Source organism: Echiichthys vipera (genome assembly GCF_963691815.1).
Source record: "Echiichthys vipera genome assembly, chromosome: 15".
In the NCBI taxonomy this organism is placed as follows: Eukaryota; Metazoa; Chordata; class Actinopteri; order Perciformes; family Trachinidae; genus Echiichthys; species Echiichthys vipera.
Window position 1 is genome coordinate 12,570,207 of NC_139840.1, and position 20,897 is coordinate 12,591,103.

The 20,897-nt window shown below is 40.7% G+C and overlaps 1 protein-coding gene across 2 annotated transcripts in view; it reads right to left on the minus strand.

The window, feature by feature from the left end:
* The window catches only part of agap3 (ArfGAP with GTPase domain, ankyrin repeat and PH domain 3), a gene marked incomplete at its 3' end in the record, with an annotated part of 126,518 nt that overhangs the window by 14,976 nt on the left and 90,645 nt on the right, over window positions 1-20,897 (minus strand). For both annotated transcript variants that reach the window (XM_083928302.1, XM_083928301.1), the window contains exons 12-16: window positions 19,992-20,141; window positions 13,366-13,521; window positions 2,509-2,663; window positions 1,966-2,056; window positions 529-751 (exon numbers count right to left, since the gene is read on the minus strand). In XM_083928302.1, the coding sequence (XP_083784428.1) occupies window positions 529-751; window positions 1,966-2,056; window positions 2,509-2,663; window positions 13,366-13,521; window positions 19,992-20,141 (775 nt within the window). The remainder of the gene's footprint in view (window positions 1-528; window positions 752-1,965; window positions 2,057-2,508; window positions 2,664-13,365; window positions 13,522-19,991; window positions 20,142-20,897) is intronic.

Genomic DNA, 20,897 nt, shown 5'->3' on the forward strand with positions numbered 1-20,897 from the left:
TTTCACATATGGTTTGCATTAAAATATCTTTTCTTGTTTAGTGCTGACATGTCAAGTGTCAAACTTGATTGATTTGCAGCTAGTCAGGGCATTTATCAGGTAAGTGGAAAACGACTTCACACACAACACACCTTTATGAATTATGGTTTTCAAGTCAAGTTAGTAGAAAGTATAGACGTACAAAACAACAGATAGTCTGGTGGAAGTAAAATATTATATCCGAAAACGAAGAGACAGAGAGATAGAGATGCCAACAAAGAACAGACTGAAATAAAGGCTTGTGATCAATGTGCACAAGTTGGACTGATGCTCAAACATAAAATACTGCGTTCTTGGCTCAGCAGACTGACATTTATGGACCCCTGGTGCTTCTTATGGAGCATTTTGTGGCATGTGAACTGCCTGTGCTGAAATGTAGGTGGCTAATAAACGGCAGGTAATGGAGAGAAGACAGGCGCTGCCTTCCCATTTTATATAATCTCTGTATGCTTCATTAAGCAGCACCTTTATTTGTAGAAGGATGCTAACCTGGTGCTGTCGCTCCCTGGCTTGGTGTAGCCCTCCAGAGCGCCTTCCCACACACTGTTGGCCATTGCGTTACCGATGGCGGTCATCACCATGCTGAGCTCCACCGGCCAGTCGTCCAGGTCCAGGGAGCGGACGCGAGACAGATGGGTGCCCAAGTTTCTGTGAATCCCGGAGCACTCGATGCACATCAAGGCACCAAGGTTCAGACTGGCCCAGTCTGGGTCTGCATGACAGAGTGGGAGAGTTACAAGATAAGCATCCTAAATTGGTCTGAAAGAAGATTTTTGATAACTTCTAGTCATAGAAAAAAAGCAGGACTTTTAACTTTAAGTTTAAACTTTAAGTTTTTATTTGAATGGTTTTAGCTTTAAACTTAGATCTTTGTAGTTTCATCATATGCACAGAAAACGTTCCCAAACGTCTTATTACCTTTATATTTTTGTTTTTATACATACTATGGGCAATGATACAGTAGGACAAACTGCATCAATCATGACTGAACCAACAAAGAATGTAGTCCCTTTAAAGGTCGCTAGATACTGGCTCTGAAAGAAATATCTCATCAGCTTAAGAGTTATAAGATATATCAGCACCGTGGGCGTGGCATTCCTGATTTTTCACTGTTAATATGCAAGTTTTACTAATGAGTTATTGACTTTTACAGCCATATCTAATATGTTCTTCCTTTTAGTGGGTGGAATGCACTGACTGAGCTGGTGCAATAAAACAATAAAGTACTGCCAATACTAAAAGTTACAGTGAGATGCATTATAACATTATAACAAAGAAGACAAAGAGGCTGCATGTTCATTTAAGTCACCAGGTATAACATTTACAATGAATGAGTTACTAATAATTAAATAAATAATAAACATACATTTTTAATTTTGACACTATAATATGTTCCAGTTACCTTCCAAGTAAATACAACAACATTATTTCAAAAGTCAAATTACTTCTTTCAGAAGAAGTCTCAATATCGCTTGGTCAAGTAGGTATATCAGAGGCAATTTAAAACATTTTTTATTTGATTTAATAAGAAAATAGTTGGAAATAAATTAGGGTTATGTTTAGGAAGCATAGGCTTAGCCATAGAGCCATGTTTGCTCATCTACCTTTAGCTCAACCTTACTGCCCAAATTATTGTCTATAATCACTCATAATAATGGCATAGAGTGAGCAAGTGGTAAAGCCAAATCCAATCCAATCCAATGCATTTTTTTTATTTTTGCAAATAAACGTACCTGTGAAACTGAAGGTCAAAGACCGAGATGCAACATAAAATAAGTTGTTGCAATAACATAACAAAACCACAAATAAAATTGAAAAAACGTTTGAGGATGTTTTCATCTTTGATCAAATGTGGGAATAAAGAAACAATTTTTTTCAGACTAAACCATCAAGGGGAAATCAGCGGTTGTTAAGAATTACACTCACTGGGAGCATCGCAGTCCACGCAGAAGCTGTTCCCCCTCACGTTTCGTATGGACTGGATGGCCATCGCATCACTCTGGCTGCCTAATCGAGACTGTAGGAAATGAGGACAATAAGTCAAAAGGAACTAATCGTTACAAGTGTAAAACAAGGCAAACAACTAGAGCTGGATTCAAGTCAGAGACGAGCAGTGAGGAGAGGGAGTCTTCAGAAAAGACTGAGGCAGAGAAAATATGAATATGAAAATGAGGCTGTGTCTCCCCCAGTATGCTGACACAAGCCGTGTTCTATCTCTGATGTCTGTCAGTTCTAATAAGAGATCCCCCACACTGCGGTGCACCTGTCTGACAACCTCCCACATGTGACAGCTTGAAGTGGGTGAGGAGGGGCGGGGGTGGGGGTGCAAAAAAGGTTAGAAACAGGGGGAAAAGAGGAATGTAAATTAAGCGGCAGAATTGCAGGATGATGACAATGCTGTGATTAGATGATTTTCTCCGATCCTGTTCAGTCCTTCTGATGTCTCTTGTCTTTCGTGACCTGCTGTACCTTGTTCTTTATGCTCTCACAAGACTGCAGGCTGGCAAAGATCTGGCTCTCAATCGCTTGGACCCACAGTTCCCTTTCCTCATATGTAGATGCCTCGAAGTTCCACGTCTGACCCGTCAACGACACGATGATGAACTCGAAGGAATCCTCTTGCTCTGGAAAACACAAATAAACAATAAATTAGTACTCAAGCAACACGCGTCTGTTGCGCAGTCCGACTCCAGTTGAACGAGGACCACCCATGCACGAATGCACATTAAAATGGTCTTCTGTTAAACTCATGCAACAATCAAATGATGTCTCCTGTTCTCCTGTGCACTGCGGTATCATAAATGCTTGGATGCACTGGAATACCTTTCTATTGGAGCAGCAATACACAATATCTTAAAATCCGATTTTTGTGATTTAACTTAATTTCTGATAATTCATCTGTTTTACATGACGGAGGATGGAAGCAGAAGGTTAGTTAATTATTTGGACTTCTTTTCTCATACGTTTATGTTTTGTCACCGAAGACGCGTTTAAATGCTACAATGCCCAAGAGCCTCAGTTGCCGTCGCCGTGGAAGAGAAGCTAATCAGTGGTGGGGTGGCATATTTCAAAATGCTTCATCGTTGAAATTTGTGAACACCACAGCACCATTTGCCTGATATCAGACAGAATTGTCAACCCGTTACACTCCGTTTGCCTCTTCAGAACTGGCGTTGCTTCCACTCTAACCGATTTCGGCGTGAAAAGGGAATTCGATTTTCCCTGACCAAGCACTTCAGAGATCAACTGATGTGTAGCCAAGCCAACATTATTGTTGCATTGATGCACGTGACAGAATAGAAATGCAAATTGGGAGTTGTAGTCTACCTCAAAGTTTTTATGTACACAGGCTTGTACTTTTTTCTTCTGATCAAAGAACCAGATATTTTTGGCAAAAAAAAGAATGGTCGTCTTAGTTCTGATCCCAAAGTTGCAGTCCAGGTTTCCCTGGATGACAGCCCACAGATCACAAAGTGACCACAGCCACATTTCTAGAATACTGAGAAAACCATATTAATTAAATGTTTTTTTTCAGAGCATGTTCTACAGTAGTGTTTTCATTGCCATGCAAGCATATTAGTGCCTGAAAAAAGAAGACAAAATAGTCTTATAGTATTGGTATAGTCTTTTTCTCACGCCACATCATTAGCATCTTTTAAATCCCTTCTTAAAAACTTGTATAGGACAGCCTTTATGAATATTGAATTATTTGCCTGATTTTATCATCCCTCCTTGGCCATTACGTATATACTAATTTTATTTTATCCCCCGGTGTTTTATGTTTTCATGATCCCTCTGTTTTTTTTGTATTTTATTTCACTTCATTGTTTAATTAGCTTTTTATTATTGTTTTTGTTTTTTTATCTGCTGTATTTTTCTGAAAAGCACTTTGTAACCTTTTTTAAGAAATATGCCATATACTAAATAAAGTGTATTATTATTATTTTCATAATATTTTGATATAATGAAAACAAATTTTGCCTCTAACTGGCTTTGAATATAGTGAACCAGCAATGTTTTTTCCCCCCTGCTCTTTGTATTTAACTAAGATTTATGAAAATGTCACCTGTCGTTTTCAAACAAGAGGTCTGACACAACATATGTTCCAACACATGTTGTAATGCCTCTGCTGTTCAGGAGCAATTCATTAACTCCGTACTGTACAATGTGACTCGAGTAGCAGCTCTGGTCTGTGCACATGCTTGAGCTCATAGCCAAATGATTTGTAATTACCTAATTATGTCTATGCAAATAGTCACCTCATTTGCATAAACCATGTTTGGAGGACTGCAGGCAAGTAGACACGAGGGCAATGTTTTTTTTTTTTCGAGTGTAGCTTTATCATTAATCATTAAAGTTACATTAAAAGTTACATTAAAAAATAATTAGTTTAATGTACAAAATATATTCATACTTCTAATGTATTTAATAATAATTGTTTTAATATTAAATTAACTGTGTGTCTGTAGTTCTAAGGATGACAGTCTCATGATGATAAGATCCTCAAATCACCTTTAAAAAGAAATTACTACACTTTTTGTTTAGAATCAATTCAGCCTCCTTGGTGCGAGACACAGCCCTATGCTGTTAAATGACAGATGTCTGACGGACGACACTGATGTAGCAATCCCTGAGCTGTGGTGGAGGGCCATCTCTTCAGGGGGAAAGCAATAATCCAATTAGCTCAACACCAACTTCAATTATCTGATTTAGTTTGTGGATCGACTACAGGTCACAAGGAATCAATAAAGGCTCGGATGCCTCTTTATTTAGACTTACAGTGAAAAAGTATGTAGGCCTGTGTTACATTTTTAAAGCACTGGTGGGGATTAAAATGGAAAAATATCTTTTTGATGGAAGCGAAGTGGTCGTATTCAAGGAAAGTAAAAGTGACAGAGAATAAAAGCAAAACAAAGAAAATTAAATGAGAAAAAAAGAAAGTTTGATTAATTGGAAAAAACATACAGTAAAAATCATGTTTTTTTTTTCTTGTCCAATATGACTTCAGGTACAATAGCTAATGCATTTGATTATAATTTGTGGCTCCCAGACTCAAATGTTGTTATACTCGTGTTTTCATCTTTTAAAAAAACCTGAACAAAGCTAATTATTCTGTTGGCTGCCCAGGCAATAAATTGGAGGCATTAAAACACTTTCATTATGGAGATTAAAAAAACAATGGATGGCTGGTTTCTTAAACTGATGAGTATACAAGGGAAAACAAATCTAATTCTCCATGCATAGTAATGCATACGTGAGACATACAGTAGCCACTAAAGAGACAGAGGACAATGCCGCGGCAGGAAGCTTTATGTGTGACACCGGTATTGTCATTACATGCAGCTCCAGCTCACTGATATTACTTTTTAATGCCGTCCACAGTGTGGCAATTCAGTCCATGAGCCAAAGTGCTTCTGCTCCATGTGAACATGATGCTGAGGTCGAAGTGATCTTCTCTGACTTTAAATCTGAGCATAAACAATGTGTCAAAGGCATCACTGCTATCTTACAGGCACCTGACATGACAAGCTTGTAAAAAGGTCATTAGTGCTTCTGTTATTACTCAAGGGTTGCAGTTAGCACATGGCTAGCAGAGGAACGATCACCTTGTCACATTAACGTGAGCATTAACCTCCTGACCAAATCTATCTGCGAGCCTACAATCAACAAGTTCTTGCCAATTAGAAATAAATTAACACAGCTCTGCCAGTGGGCGGACAAGGAAGAACACAATTTAAAGCCAACGGAGGAGCCAACTGTGAAGAATGAGCAAAATATGATTTTCCTTAATTAACACGACATAATAAAAAGGAAATTAGAGCGTAATGGCCATAGAGCTACAAAGAGGAAGGAACAGATAAAGATACACATCTTCATCCCTCATTTACATGGATCATAAAACTGTTCGGAAAACCTCCCAGTTACAGATGTTATTCACCAGATACTTGAAGCAGCAACACAACAGCACTTCAATAAGCAGAATGTTGCGCCAATAATAAATGATTGCTTCAAGTTACAGTAATAGATGTACATCCATTTCTGGCTGCAGTGGTGGGCAGTAACTAAGCACATTTACTGAGGCACTGTACTATTCCATTCAGGCTAGTTTATACTTCTACTACACTACATTTATCTGACAGCTATAGTTACAGATAGCTATGTTTCAGATTTTGATTTAGCATAAAAAAACAACATACAATGAGCTTATGAAATACAATTTATTACAATGTAAAGGATTAACCCAGTGGTTCCCAACATTTTGGCTAGTCTTCCTTATAAAAAAAAGATGATGAATGGTTCCTTGTCACCTTACAGATGTCTATGGGCTATTAGAAGTGCTACCCATGAATGATTTCACCTTTGAACTTCTGAGCTGGTTTCATTTCATTTTAAAATAGAACGAGAGACCATCTTGCAATGGGATTACACCAGCCGCGACGCCAAATCGGGCCAGGGGTGTAACGTGGTGGGGCAATGGCCCCTTTCTACTTCCTAGTCCGATACATCCGGCGCCCTTACTTTGACCACACCCATCTTTGAACTCAGCCTTCATTTTAATCTCAACTACACACGTGTATAGTTTTATCACTGTATCTTGCAAGGTTGCGATGCTATTACTGTGACAAAATCTGGCCACAGACAGACATATAAACACCTTGCAAAACACTTAAAACCGCCTCTGTGATAGTTGTCGCCAGGACCACATTTTGCTAGGATGATACCGCACACAGTGCATTAACATGCAGTTTAAAAAAACGTTTATATTCGAGCTAAAGGTTTCTTAACCACCATACCCCGGGTAAAATTGGGGTTCTCATACCCTGGTTAAGAGACCTAGAGAATTCCTTCAGTTCCCCGATTATTCGTATAACGAGCGTTCTTGGATTATTAACGGGTTCCTTGTCTGCGCATGCTCCCCACTTCGCGGCAGTGGCTTTTGACCAGGAAATAGAATAAACCAGGAAGCACTGGCGCTGAAAACCACATGGAAAAAAACAAGTATAACAGAGCATTAGCTTTAAACCAAGGGAGGACTTTCTACGACAAGTAACATTACTACCAAGACGACCTGTGTCAGTCAGAATTCTGTCCAATAGTCTGCTGTTTGTGATTTTGACAAAGCTGAAGTGGAAAAAAAGCTGTATTCAGTCCAGCTGTATGTTGGCGGGCCGCCATTTACTGAGGTCAAATTACTCCGTCATTTTCCCATTTAACCCCTGCTCATGTATATAAGGGGAACTTCAATAATCTGATCATTCCCTTAATTGGGGAAAGGCCATTTTCGGGTTACTGATGTTCATGTAAACGCACTGACTGATACCAAAGAGGTCAACTTCTTAAATACTTCACAAGTAGGCAGAAATGTATACACATTGTTGCAGAACTTTGTTTTTTCTTCTTTCCTAACCCATTAAATCATCTCTTGACTTAAAAGTGGGCTCCACCTCTTGGATGGGTATTGCTGGACTAAAATATGGAATTGTATATAAAGTACCAGAAAAGTACCAGACTAATTTCGTACATAATTACTTTGATATTAACAATACTTCTGTGCATTTGAATGTACTTTAAAGGATCAGAATACTTCTTCCACCACTGATTGGCCGTCAATAAAAGAAAGTTGTATATTCAATTTTAATACCTCTAAAAGGTGTTTGTTTGACCTGAAAATCAAAAGAGGAACCTGAAAGAAAAGTGGGTGACCTGAGGACGATGATTCCTCTATTGCTGTGTATGTGCAGCAGATGCACCGCCGAGGACCTGTGGACCAGATTAGCACCTCGGGGGGTTTCGAGCTGAGCCCAGCTGGCTATACAGCAGGCAGCAATGCAGCATCTATTCTGTCTAAGCCTCTCAAAGACGTCTAGAGACCAGTGTGACAAACCCATAGAGAGGACTTAGCAAACAGCTCTTAGCCTTGAGGACTGTTTTTTTTTTTATCCATTTGTGTGACCACTTGGCCGAAATGATGACGAGGTGCAGAGGTGCACAAGGTGAGCTATTGCTTTGGTGTGTAGGATGTGTTGTGTTGTGTCGTCTGCATGCATCAGGCAGTCACTTAAAGAAGTGCTTGCCGTTCCCGTGAATTAACGAGCAGTTGGGAAGAACAGGCCAAGGCGGTGCCATCTGTAAATGTCACAGGCACTGCTTGCTCATTTTACACATCATTAAAGCCAATATTCCTAACCTGTATCAGAGCAATCAGGAGCAGGCCATTACTGCGACAGGGGCCCCAGGGGAACCACGACCAAACTCAGAAAGAAGAGAACAGGGAGGAAGAGAGAGATAGAGCACACGCTTTATCTATCTGACACACACACATACACGCACGCACGAGTACACGCATACAAGCGCACGTTCTCAAACAAACAAGGAGCCCACCTTCCAACAATAAACAAACACATGAAATCAGCACCAATACCACTACACTAATAGCTAGTGCATTTAACAACGGAGCAGAATGAAAACAGGGCCAATTATACATGTATCTGTGGGCAGTGTGTATGGAGCCCAAATGAGAATCTTGTTATTCCTTCCCCTCCATACTGTGGCGCTCAGAAAGCTAAGCCATTACAAGAGTGGGGGCTCCAGGGACAGCTTTCGGAAATGAGAGCGAGTCGGGGAGTGACAAAACAAAGTATTGAGATAAACACCCACCATTAGCACAGGCAGTTAAACCTCCATTTCCTAATCCTCAGCTGGACTCCAGAGGATATTAACCCTTAGTTTACTTAGGTGCAGGACAATAGGATACTGGATTAAGCTGGACTGACACTGTATACATTTCTGACCGTTTTTGATTGACTATCGAAGCATTTTAACTTATGGTACAAGCAGAAAAGACCACGATCCCTCGTTCTGTTCAATCTGTACATGAGTGAGGAACAACTAGACTTCTATTGTGATCCAAACCTGCTAGAGGTATCTAGTGGGAATTTCTTAGGCACACCAAGTCATACTAGTGGCCGACTTCTGCATCGCCTCACGCTACCTGTGTCTCGCCGAAAATGTTGCACTTGAACACATCGCAAAGACTAGGACAGGCAGCCAACTAGCACATACATTCTGCGCCTGTGCGAGATGAAATAATTTGCCATACCAGTGGGCGGTGGTAGTCCGAATTTGTCAATCAAAAAGTGAAACCAGAAGAGCGACAGGATGGATTTAAGGATTCAATGATGGCCCATTAAGATAATGACGCATGTGATGTTAAAAAAGGAAATGATATTTCACGTGCACTCACGAACAATAACACAAACACTTATGAACCGTTTCTGCTAAAGAGCTCCATAGCTAAAAAAAACAACCTAATAGTACCTAATATGACAAGTTTGTTTACGATCTCATGTCTTTTTGACTTTAGCCGAGTTCAACATGCTGCATCGGCCGAATAACAGTCGACAGTAGCAATGGTGTGGGACACACCGCAAAAACTAAGGCAAGAGACGCTCACCGGCGGCTGACTGTCCGTCTGGTGCGTCAGGGCTGTAAGACAGCCAAAAATCATGTAAGAATCACAAGAACAGATCATATATAAGTTGTTAAAAGTTATTAGTGACAAATGAAGAGGAGACAAATTTGATACGATTACATTAGCAGCTTTGTTAAGGCATTTCTCTTGCTGTTAAGCCTGTTGTCTCTTTAGTTAAGATGGTGTAAGCTCTATACATTACAATTCAACATCATTGCCCAGTGGTTTTGGTAAGGACATATTGTCATTACTTTGAAGAAGATAACATGGCTTATTATAATTACTGCAGCTAATTCATCTAATTCTTCATTGTGCAGTTACTAGTGACTGTGCCAGCTTAACCCTACCGTTAACCTTTGCTTATTTATAGATTTCTGCTTTGTGTCTTTATGTTTATGTATAGGAATTAGTAGATCAACACATTTGCAGCAGTTGATTCTATCTATCTATCTCTATCTATCTCTCTATCTATCTATCTATCTATCTATCCATCACCTGTGTTCTTTCTACACATATGCATTAATATCAAGCTTTTATTACTATTGAGCTACTACTGTATGTGACAACATTAGCATCCTCCTTTTAGGATTCTGTTTTAAGTTTTGAGTCCACTTTCTCGACATAGAAATGAATTCCCTCTCTTGTTTTAATTGCTGATATTATCCAGTAGAGGAGTCCTTTTATATCACTTTAAATTCAATCAATTTGAGTGTGCCTGTAAGAATAATGCTTCCTTTAGTGCTTTTTAAAATTGAAATATAGGCTCAAAATGTGCAAAAAACACAACTTAAGTTTGACGTCATTTGATTTGTTGTCCATCTATAAAATTGCTTGCTCAAATATTGTGTTGTTGATATAAATAAAATTTAAAAAAGGCACCTTTTTTACATTATATACAAACCCTTCAGGTTCCCTGATTTCTGTGACCTTAGCACGAGTAAATATCGTCATCCATAAAACGGCACCTTCCTTTCTGCTCACATTGGACAAGCTAAAACTGCCCAAAACAATGAGCATTTGATACACTTTCTTTAAAAGAGAAATACATTAATGATGCTCCCTGACAGTCTGCATTAATCAGAGGGGGCTCCCCCTGAACACAACTCTTTATCGGCCATCGATTTTCCAGTGGGTTTATGGCGAGCGACACACCGAGAAAGCTCGTCGCCGGGCGGCTGCTGGGAAACACATTACGAGGCTGTCAGTTGTCTCGCCATGCATCCTGCATCATTCTTTAAGCACATGAGAAGTTCATTACACCACACAGCTCTGACAGTGCATAGGATATTAGGGACTGTGTCCATTGTGCATATCCTTGTTTGAAGTGAAAACCGTAAACATAACAGAGAATTTATACATTAAATGTGATTTTAAAGCTCTTAGCTCATCTAAAGCCTGTTTAAACGGTTGCAGAAAATATATTTCTGTGCAATTACTGTTTGTTGTGTATCCTTTCATAACCATAGTAATGACCTTGAGGTTATAAAACATGTCGAAGATTTTCTCCCACCTCAGCAGCCATGTAGAAAAGTCTTGCTAAGTACTGCAGTACCATATTTAGAAATGATGGTGCAGCAACAGTTTCTCCAGGCTCCCTCCTACATCCTGCACGGCCCATGTTGACCAAAATGATATCTCACCTTAAGACGTGCACACTGTTTTTGATTTATGACGCTTCACAACTACTAAAATTCAATTTCAGCCTGCATTGCACGCTTCTGATTGCCCCGTAAATGAGATAAACTGATAGCAATTTATTCAGGGATCCCACCTCTCCTCTCCTTTCCCTTTCTTCCCCTCTCTCTTCTGCTCTTTCAACGGGAGACACAACTCACATCCCAGACTTGGGTGAATCCAATATTTAAGCGATATGTCTGTATTCCAGAGCATTCAGCAGAACAGACAAGGTGATGCTAATAGAAATACTCACAGAGAACAATGAGAAAGATAGAAAACAATGTGCATGTTTGATGACGTGAGAAACATTCAGAATCTCCCTGCTCCACTCTGATTACTCTTACATTTCCTTCTTGGGAAGTCCAGGAGTCATCTGACTTCAATTTTTTCTGTGTGGGTCATATATCAATGAGATTTGATGATGTTTGATGATGCCAGCTATCACTCGTCCAAGGCTTTAATATGACCGTGTAACTCCCATTAGAGTCCCATTAAGAGCTAAGTTATGTCAAATAAAGCAAAAGTAATGGACTCTACACCTGAAAAACTATGCTGGAAGCTACCTCCTGCTTCTGTACATACATGGCAACTGCCACATGTACACAATTAGAAATCTGAGATTAACTTTCATCAGTAGCCTGATGTGACCACATACTTCTCTAGCAGCAAAAAAAGAGGCACCACTCATCTCACACTACTTATCTCCGAGATGCTGAGGATGTTCACTCGAAACAACAATGTGGTCAACAGACCCATTCAGACCTTAAAGAGAAGCTGTCAGAGACCGTAATAAAAAAGTATAATGATTATAAATGCTAAGCCCCATTTAGGAGGCGTCAATGCCATTGTTGTTGTTATCCACCGTATCAATCTTGTTGATTGATCATCCCGCTCCAGTGACATCAGTTTTATGGTCTCTGAAATGCATCCCAGTGTTTTCACAATGCCATCCAATTAGGGTACTCCATTCATCATTGGGCCGGAGAATCATTATTAATTGGGTGGAGAGCCGACTGCCACTCCCCTGCTGAGGAGGGCCACGGCTTCTAGAGATCGGGGCCTTTCAGGCTACGCTAAAAGAAATGGGGGCACTGTGCAGGAGGCCTCATAGAGAAACACGACTATACACCTTTATGTACTTCATAGGCTTTTTTTCACAATGACTGGAGAAATCTGATCAGTGGGGATGACAAATTTGTAAATGCATAAAAAGAAATCAAAGGAGTTGCTCGTGCACCTCTAAAGGACATAACCCTTATGTGGCTTCCCAACAGCAAGAAAAGTGCTTTTGTTTTGGTTGGTGAGCACAGCCACTTTTACTCACATAAGAAGCACTTGAAATATCTGTTGGTTTTACTTCTCTGTACTGATCATAGAAACTTCTAAATAAACTAGAAGGACACTCGGAGAGCACAGACCTCTACCAAGGGATAATCATTCTCACACTGTTAATGCAGTGTGAATTTCCCCACAAATTGTTTTGATAATTCCACAGGAATGTGGCACAAATGCCTAATTTTTCAATGTTAAGAAAAGTTAACAATAATTTGTGTATTCACTCAAAAATCTTATGGGTACTTCCTTGGCTGATGCTACACCCTTCCATCAAGTTTCATGAAAATCTGGACAGTAGATTTTCCTGACGGACAACCAAAAAAAACAACAACTGACAAACCAAGCCTGCTTGGTGTAGAGAATTCAATCAGATAGATTTGGATGTGTGAACTCTCCTTTTTTGTATTTGCACCACCGGGAACTTTACAAAGAATTCTACATTAGTCAGGTTGCCATCCAAATTTAGGGCAAATTTTAACAGAAAATCAGCAACAGAATATGTCAATGAATGCACGTTTCCACCCACTACCGGTATGTGTGGAGTTGGTTCTTTGAGATAAATAGTTGATGGCACTAATTAATCAATCAGGTTCCATTAAACCATTGCAGAAGAAGAGGGCATAACCAGAAGATGTAATTAAAAGAGTGGTGTTCAAACCTTGAACGTTGGGAAAATCATAAAGAAAATGTGATGGAAAAAAAGCATTGCACTTCAGTCGACTTTGAAAATGGGCATAAAAACAGGCGGAAGTTAGGCACCTGTGCATCCCACAGACAATATTCTTTTTTGGTTTCAGAAGTTTTGGTCATTTCAAAACTGTAGCGATGTGACTGGGTTGTACCTTCGTTGCCTGCAGATAAGCCGTCTGGCTTTGTGATGCCCGTGCTCTTTTTCCGTCTGTGTTTCTTGCGGTTGGCGTGTGGCGAAGGAGGTGGTTCAAGTTTAGGACTTGTGGCGCTGCACACACTTGTACTCGCAGGATCACTCATTCCATTGGCTGAAAAACACAGACAGGGAAATTATTATTTCTTATGTTAAATAACTTTGGTAGTTTTAAAAAAAAAAAAAAAAGGTTTTATGGTCACTGGCGGTGTAGGTAAGTTTAAGTTTAATTGTCACAGTTTCAGCTTGTTACCTATACTCACCATGCTAACTCCAGAAGCACACCAAAGCAGGTATGGCGCTACAAGAGTCTCTCCTGAAGTCAAGTAGTTATATAAAAATGCACCTGCCCCATTAGTGGGCCATAATTACAAGTGCAATAAGCTCAATTTTCAAGTTTTTTTTACAATTTTTCTCAGGCTGATTCACCAGGGAAGCAAGGAGTAAATTCTGCTCCAAAACCTTTGATTTTAAGATTTTAAATGGATGTAATGTGCACTCATAAAAATACAAATTACTATGTTGGATTCAACTATTAAACATCAAATCGTTTTTGAAACAAGCAATTAAAGAATATACACACATATATATATATATATATATATATATATATATGAACACTATCTTGGGGGAGAATTAAGGGAAACACTGATGAAGAAAATTAATTTTCAATATTTATTGTTATGATGAACCCTATTATAAAGATAATGAACTACAGAAGATGGATTAAGAGTGTCCAAGAGCATTTTAAAAATAAAATGATTTGATTAAATACTACCAACTACAAAATTCTCTGGCAAAATGCTGCTTGACTCTTGGTCAAGATTTTTCAAGCTTAATTAGAAGTGTTGATTAGTCGGCTATTAACTGCATTCATTACTCAGCTGAAGCTGCACCTACAGTTACATGGGCAGAGTGCAAAATGGAGACACATTTGAAAGGCTGGCAGCTTTAATTCAACTTATTCAACTCAGAAAATGTACCATTATGTATCAAATGCGTGAAAGCCTGAATCATTGAGAAATGACACTGAGCAATGAATAACAAATGACATTATGTGCTTTATTGAAAGCTTCATTCAAAGTTTAGACAGACTTAGACATATCCTAAAAATGTGTTCACAGAGTTGGAACCAGCTCCAATAGTCACTGTGTGGCTCCAGTTATAGATAGAGTGAAGGACAGGTAAGGGGCTATCAGTGGACAAATGGTTACCTAAGTTAGCCGGCGGCAAAGCTCTCTATATGGCTGTCTGCGAGTGACAGGGGGCTAAGAGCCGGCTTTGTTTCTTGTAAGTGATTTTATAAATGTGATATTAACCTGTGCTACCGTTGGGCAAAGGGATAGGAGGGATGAGACGATAGGAGGGGGTTGTCAGCTTGCCATCTTTTGATTTCCTGACATTTGACATCACTTTCCCCCTCCGGATGCTATTATGAATTTGGGAGTGGGGGCCAGGGGCCTGAGGGAAGCAGGGAGGGAGGGCCGGTAGATGGGCCCCATATTGCTCTCCTCTTACCACCCTGTGTGGTGCTGGCAGCCTCCTCCATTGTCTCCCATCAAAAGCTCATTGTAGTGTGGCAAACTCCATTCATTTCCCTGTGCACCGTCCCAGCCCCAGGGGTGGAGTGCAGGAGGACAAGGGGCTCAGGGATTATTGCTGTTGTCGTTGCCAGTTGCACATGCTATAATGTGCGGCACTGTGCCATTAGCCAGTGTACAACATTAGGCCTAATTCGGTCATTACCTTAAGGGAGATAGGGCTGTCTTGGAGGAGTAAGATGGGCTCAGCAGGGGATTGAAGATGATAACATGGGGGGAGAGTTGAGCTCTCGGCCCGGGGAAGCATTTGTTTGAGTGTGGGCAAAATAAAGGAGACAACACCTGAGACACGTATTGTTATGTCTGTACTTGACTTAGAGATTAATCTTGACGAGAGCTGAAGTTCACAAATAAATAAATCAATTACTTATAAGTACAGTTATCTTAAATTGGTTAGAAGATAAGTGACCATCCTTAGAAGTTGTATTAATATTTCAACATAAATAGTGAAGTGCTCCTTGGAAAATAATAATATTGATTCACGTTAATAAACATAACATTGGTATTTGTGCTGGACTACATACATTAAGCTCTCTGGTGTTTTGAATGGCAGCACACAGCCACACATGTAGCAGCTCCTAGTCGAGGCGTCTGTTTCAATTTCCCTGCTCTCTTACAACAGCCCCCCTGAGACGAGTCATTAGCTGGCTCAGACAGCTGGGGGCACAGGGGTCCTCCATGTGCACCCCCCACCCCCACCACTCTCTGCTTCCTCCTCCTTCTCCTCCATCCCAGCGTCTGTCCCGCCAGCACAGCTCCGTATGGCGGGTGGAAGACTCGAGCTCCAACCTGCCTCCAACGTGACAGCCAGCATTTGTTTAATGTCGCTTGAGGTTAAAGGGGAGGGCTGCCCCTCAGGGGCCCCAACCATGTCATAAACACCTCTAATTATCAATTTCTGCCCCTAATGTTGTGGAAAATGACCCTGGCCCTGCACCAGAAACATATATGGTAATATACACATCCTTTTGTTTGCACCAATCGGGCTTTAAGAAGTCTGTGCCATGAAGGTATATAGATACAACCAGAGCCATTAAGCAACAATATCAAAGCACCTGAAACCTAATGGTTTTATATACTGTAAAGGCTCCTGCCTTTAAGGGGCTCTCAGCTCTTAACTGTGCATGACTGGTAGATTATATTTCTAAAATTCAGAATTATAAAGAAGCATTTACTGGCATTATTAGCCAGCTGTTGGTATGAATGAGAGCCATCAAGACCAAGCTGGGTAATGAAGCACACTGGGGATCAGGAGTTTCTTTCCCACTCAGCCAAGATCACCTGGGCAGCAGCACAGGTATCAGCCTAACCTGTGATTACAGTGTATTACACTCGCACCATAGAGACGACAGTTTAAACATGCTCCAGGATGAAGAATATGGGTGAGACAAAGAGGGGACCGCTAACAGCTTTCTGCCTTTGCCAATGCCACACTGAGAATGAATGAGAATGAGAAAAGGGTGAGAGAGAGAGAGGCAAAGGGGGGAGATGAAGAGGAGGTGGGGGGAGTCATTTCATTGTTATTCAAGAGGCTCCGGGGTGAGGAGCACTATGATTCCGCCAGGCCCCTTGACATGGCAGCCCTGCCTGTCCTCAATCAAAGCCAACGGCTGCAATTAATGGCAAAAATTAGAAACAATCACCGCCTCCCCCTTATTATCCTCAATTAGAGCGTACTAATCAAGGCCTGATCGCGCTCTGCTGCTCTCTCCAAACTAAATGTCAAACTTCATTACGGCCTAGCGCAGAAATCAAACGCCCCGCATGCTATCATGCTCACATCAGGAGGCCAAGGTATATAACATAGCGCAACAAGAAAAGGCTATGTGTGCATTAACTACCTGTGTCCTGATATACCAACTTAAGGGATAAAAACACTTACTGTATAGAGCTGAAGCATAAAAGTCTTGGAGGACAGAAAGAAAAAAGCCAGTGATGCAAACTTTTCATGGAGGGCTAAATGGGGGCTATATGGACCCAATTCATATTATGATGATTGATTAAAACACACATGGGAAAAAGTTAAAATATTGGTCTTCTCACTAGGCCTGCAACTAACAGTTGTTTTTGTTGTGGATTAATCTCCTGATCATTTTCTCATTTCCTGTTATTTTTCCTTAAAATGTAGAAAAATAGTATGAAATTGCCCATTATAATTTCCCAGAGCCTAAAATAGTGTTTTCCAAACGCTTATTTTGTCGGCAGGCAGTCTAAAACCTATATCATATGACAGAGAAAACAAATCCGCATATTAAGGAGCTAAATACTGTGAATGTTTGTAGTAAAAAAAAACAATGCCTGAAGCGATTGATCAATTTTCAAAACGGCTGCTGGTTAATTTTCTGTTCTGACTTAACTATTGATCGTCTAATTGTTTTCAACATCCAACCACGGCTTTTTTTGATTGTTTGAACTGAACAAGGCAGATTTTAGCATACGTTCAATTACATTTTTGTTTTTTGGCCAGGAGAACTGGGAACCAAGACGTCTCTCTTCCAACGATTGGATAATATAAATCAATTATTAAATCATTACCTGTTGAGAGCCATGATCCAAAGTAATCTTTTGCCTTTAGACATTACTCACACTTCAACCATAACTTAAGTTCATCAGCGAGCCCATCACGTTGCTCAGATGACTGTTTGAGCCTCTTGATTTTAATTCAGGCTCAAAGATTGAGGTGTACGAAGGAGAGCGGGATCTAAACAAGCATCCGGAACATTAAGAATGGGTGTCTTTATGAATGCAAGCAATAGAAAAATTGGGCTGGAATTTAATCAAAAATCTGCGCTCAATATTCAAGAGACGCTACTACCTTGGCTTCTGCCTTTGCTCAATAGGTTTACAAATGAGGACATTCTTTAAATAATATGGAAATGGTTACCTGGCTAAGATGCATTCATTCTCCAGTGAATCATCAATCTGCTGTTTTTGCATCTCAGAATCACATTTTATGTTAACCTGCAACCTTCACCAAGGATAATGGAGTGATTGGGCTAGGTTCAAGTCAATTCAGATGCCAAAACATGAGCACCTTTTACTGTGGAACACCCTCTATTGATTATTGAAGCCACATTAGGATGAAAAATAAGAGGGTCGCATTTCAATCAAATTTATGTTTTCTGATAGTCCAGTCACACTTTACACTGCGGACTTATTCTGCTGCTGTAATTCACAATCTTAAATTATAAGGAAACGCGAAAACAAGACATTCAGAGAAAGTTTTTGAGCTACAGAGATGTTGCGTCTTGTGTACATTACAAGCCTTAAACTGTCTGCACCGACTATGCACTGATTACAGAGACATTCCTTCCCGAGGATGAGCAACATATCTATCATTTGACGCAACGTCTCTACTATTATTTTCAGCTCATTTGCCTCATTCAAGCTCATTTGTGGTTACCTTAAGAGAGGCATGAAAATAATTGAAGACAATAGAATAAAGGAGCAAAGTGTGGATCTGATTTAGTTGAAGACTGGATGCTGGTTAATGAGCTATGTTAATATTGAGGGCTTTTCAGTTTACCAAACATGGAAATGGTAAATTCTAGGCCTCCCTATTTTCACAACACAACATTTAGGAATTCCTATTTGTCCTCTGTGGGCGCTCCGTCGAATGCACGTTTACATCCAGTATTGAAGTCTTTTTCCTCCCACACACACACACAAATTGTAATACAGACGCAAACATGCTCCATGGAAAAAACTCACATACAAACAACACACACAAAAAATAAGCCAGAACACACACACACACACACACACACACACACACACACACACACACACACACACACACACACACACACACACACACACACACACACACACACACACACACACACACACACACACACACACACACACACACACACACACACACACACACACACACACACACACACACACACACACACACACACACACACACACACACACACACACACACACACACACAACACACACACACACGCTCATTTATTTGAGGACCCCACGAATCTAAGTAATTCTGCTTTGGGCATGCTGCTGATGGGAGACAGGGGTAGGGGGTGATGGAAGTGCCTGCGTCCAGGCAGAATTGATCGTTCAGCAGCTTCAAATGAGAGACAGGCTTGTCTGCGGAACCACGAGGGCCGTGCAGTTGGACTCCAGCAGCGCTCGTAAAGTGCGCTCTTTAAACTGCCGGGGCCCCTGGGAGCCCATGGGGAGGGGGGGGAGCCGCCGCCGTGCTAATGAGAACTACCAGAGTGCAAACATGCATGGAAATGACTGTTATTCTGTTGATGTGCATTTAAGTGCTTTTTTACTGCCAACCACAAAGAGAGGGAAATAACTGGTGATGAATGGTACCCCCAAAAAGCATTCATTTTCCTCTTCAGAAGAAAAAAAAAAAGAGCGGAAACGGGGGGTGGGGTGGGGGGGGGGGGTGTAAGAGTAAGATGGAAGGTAAAGACAGGATGGGAAGGGTGGGGGTGTAGACACGCATGGTGAATATATTATCTTACTTCACTCAAGTACAGTGACAAGGTACGGTGTGCCAGAGGCAGTGACCGGAGATGCACCGATGGCAGAAAGTTACCCTTCGCTGTGTTCCTCTCCTCTGAACACACCGCTTCTCATAAGGAGCAGCAGCCAAAAAGGTCACAGCGATCACAAGCTCTGATCACCTAATTATGAAAATGAAGTCTGCTCCATCTGTCTTAAGAAGCTCAGGAAAATGGCGTCTCTTCTCCTCTCTGAGTGCACACCTCCAGATCAGATCCCTCTCGTTTTGTTTTCATTCACTCAACTTTGTCGTAGTAATGTGTACATTTTGATTGGGGTTGGTGAGACTTTGGAAGAGATTTTAGGTGATGGGAAATGTAGAATAGAATAGAATAGAATTACTTTAATGATCCCAGACTGGGAAAGTATTTTGTAACAGCAGTAGTGGGTCAGCAAATAAAAACTTTGTACATAACATAAATAAAGGTGGAGGTCTTACGGGCTCCGCTGCTTGTACTGGTATTGATGGCTTCGTTCCACTGGTCGGCGCTGGACACGGAGAAGGAGCGTTGGTGCATGCCGTCTTTACTGCCGCTAAACAACGACGTGCCCGTCTGAAGGGATGAGCTGCTGTTGGAATGAGGAGCACCTGGAAAACAAGTGACAGACACAAGAACATTAATCCTGATTTATTTTTTTTAATGTTATCTACATCGGTTTTGAACTCTAAACTTAGTCTGGTAAGATTGTTTTGTTTAAACAACAAAAAAGAAAGAAAAGAAGTGATAATGATGCAACTGAGTTTTTGGTTTAGTTTCTTCTGCACTGCAATGCTGCTGCTACCATATTTGTGCACATCCCTCCGTCAACCAACCCCCCTCACGCACACACCAATGAAACCCCTCTACCTCCGCCTCTGCCTCTAATTAGCCCTTAATTAACAAGATACACTCTGAACGCTAATTATCTCGCCTCATCCCTCTGACTGCCACATCGATCTCCACTGGCGTCAGCAGGCGTTCTCTCCCTAACTTCCAATCAGGCGAGCCACGGACGCCTGGCTCTCTTTACTAATTCATGGGCTAGGCTGCGCCATGTGGGGTCCTTCCCTCCTGTTCGCGATGCAGTCGCTACAACACATCCTAACTACTCTGAGAAACTCATTGATACACTTCCAGTCATGTGCGGGGAACCGCATTAACTGCTTAAGATTTAAAATGCATCAAACTGAAAAGAACAGTGTCATGTAAGACAATAATTTCTTCCAAAACTGTGTGATTTTAATCTTAGAAATTAATTAAGATGTAAGGAACATATTTTGTATGAACTAGAAGAAAATATGGGTTGTTTATTAATAAAAATGAGTTAATTTGAGTATTTTTTACCCTAAAAGTAGTCACATTTA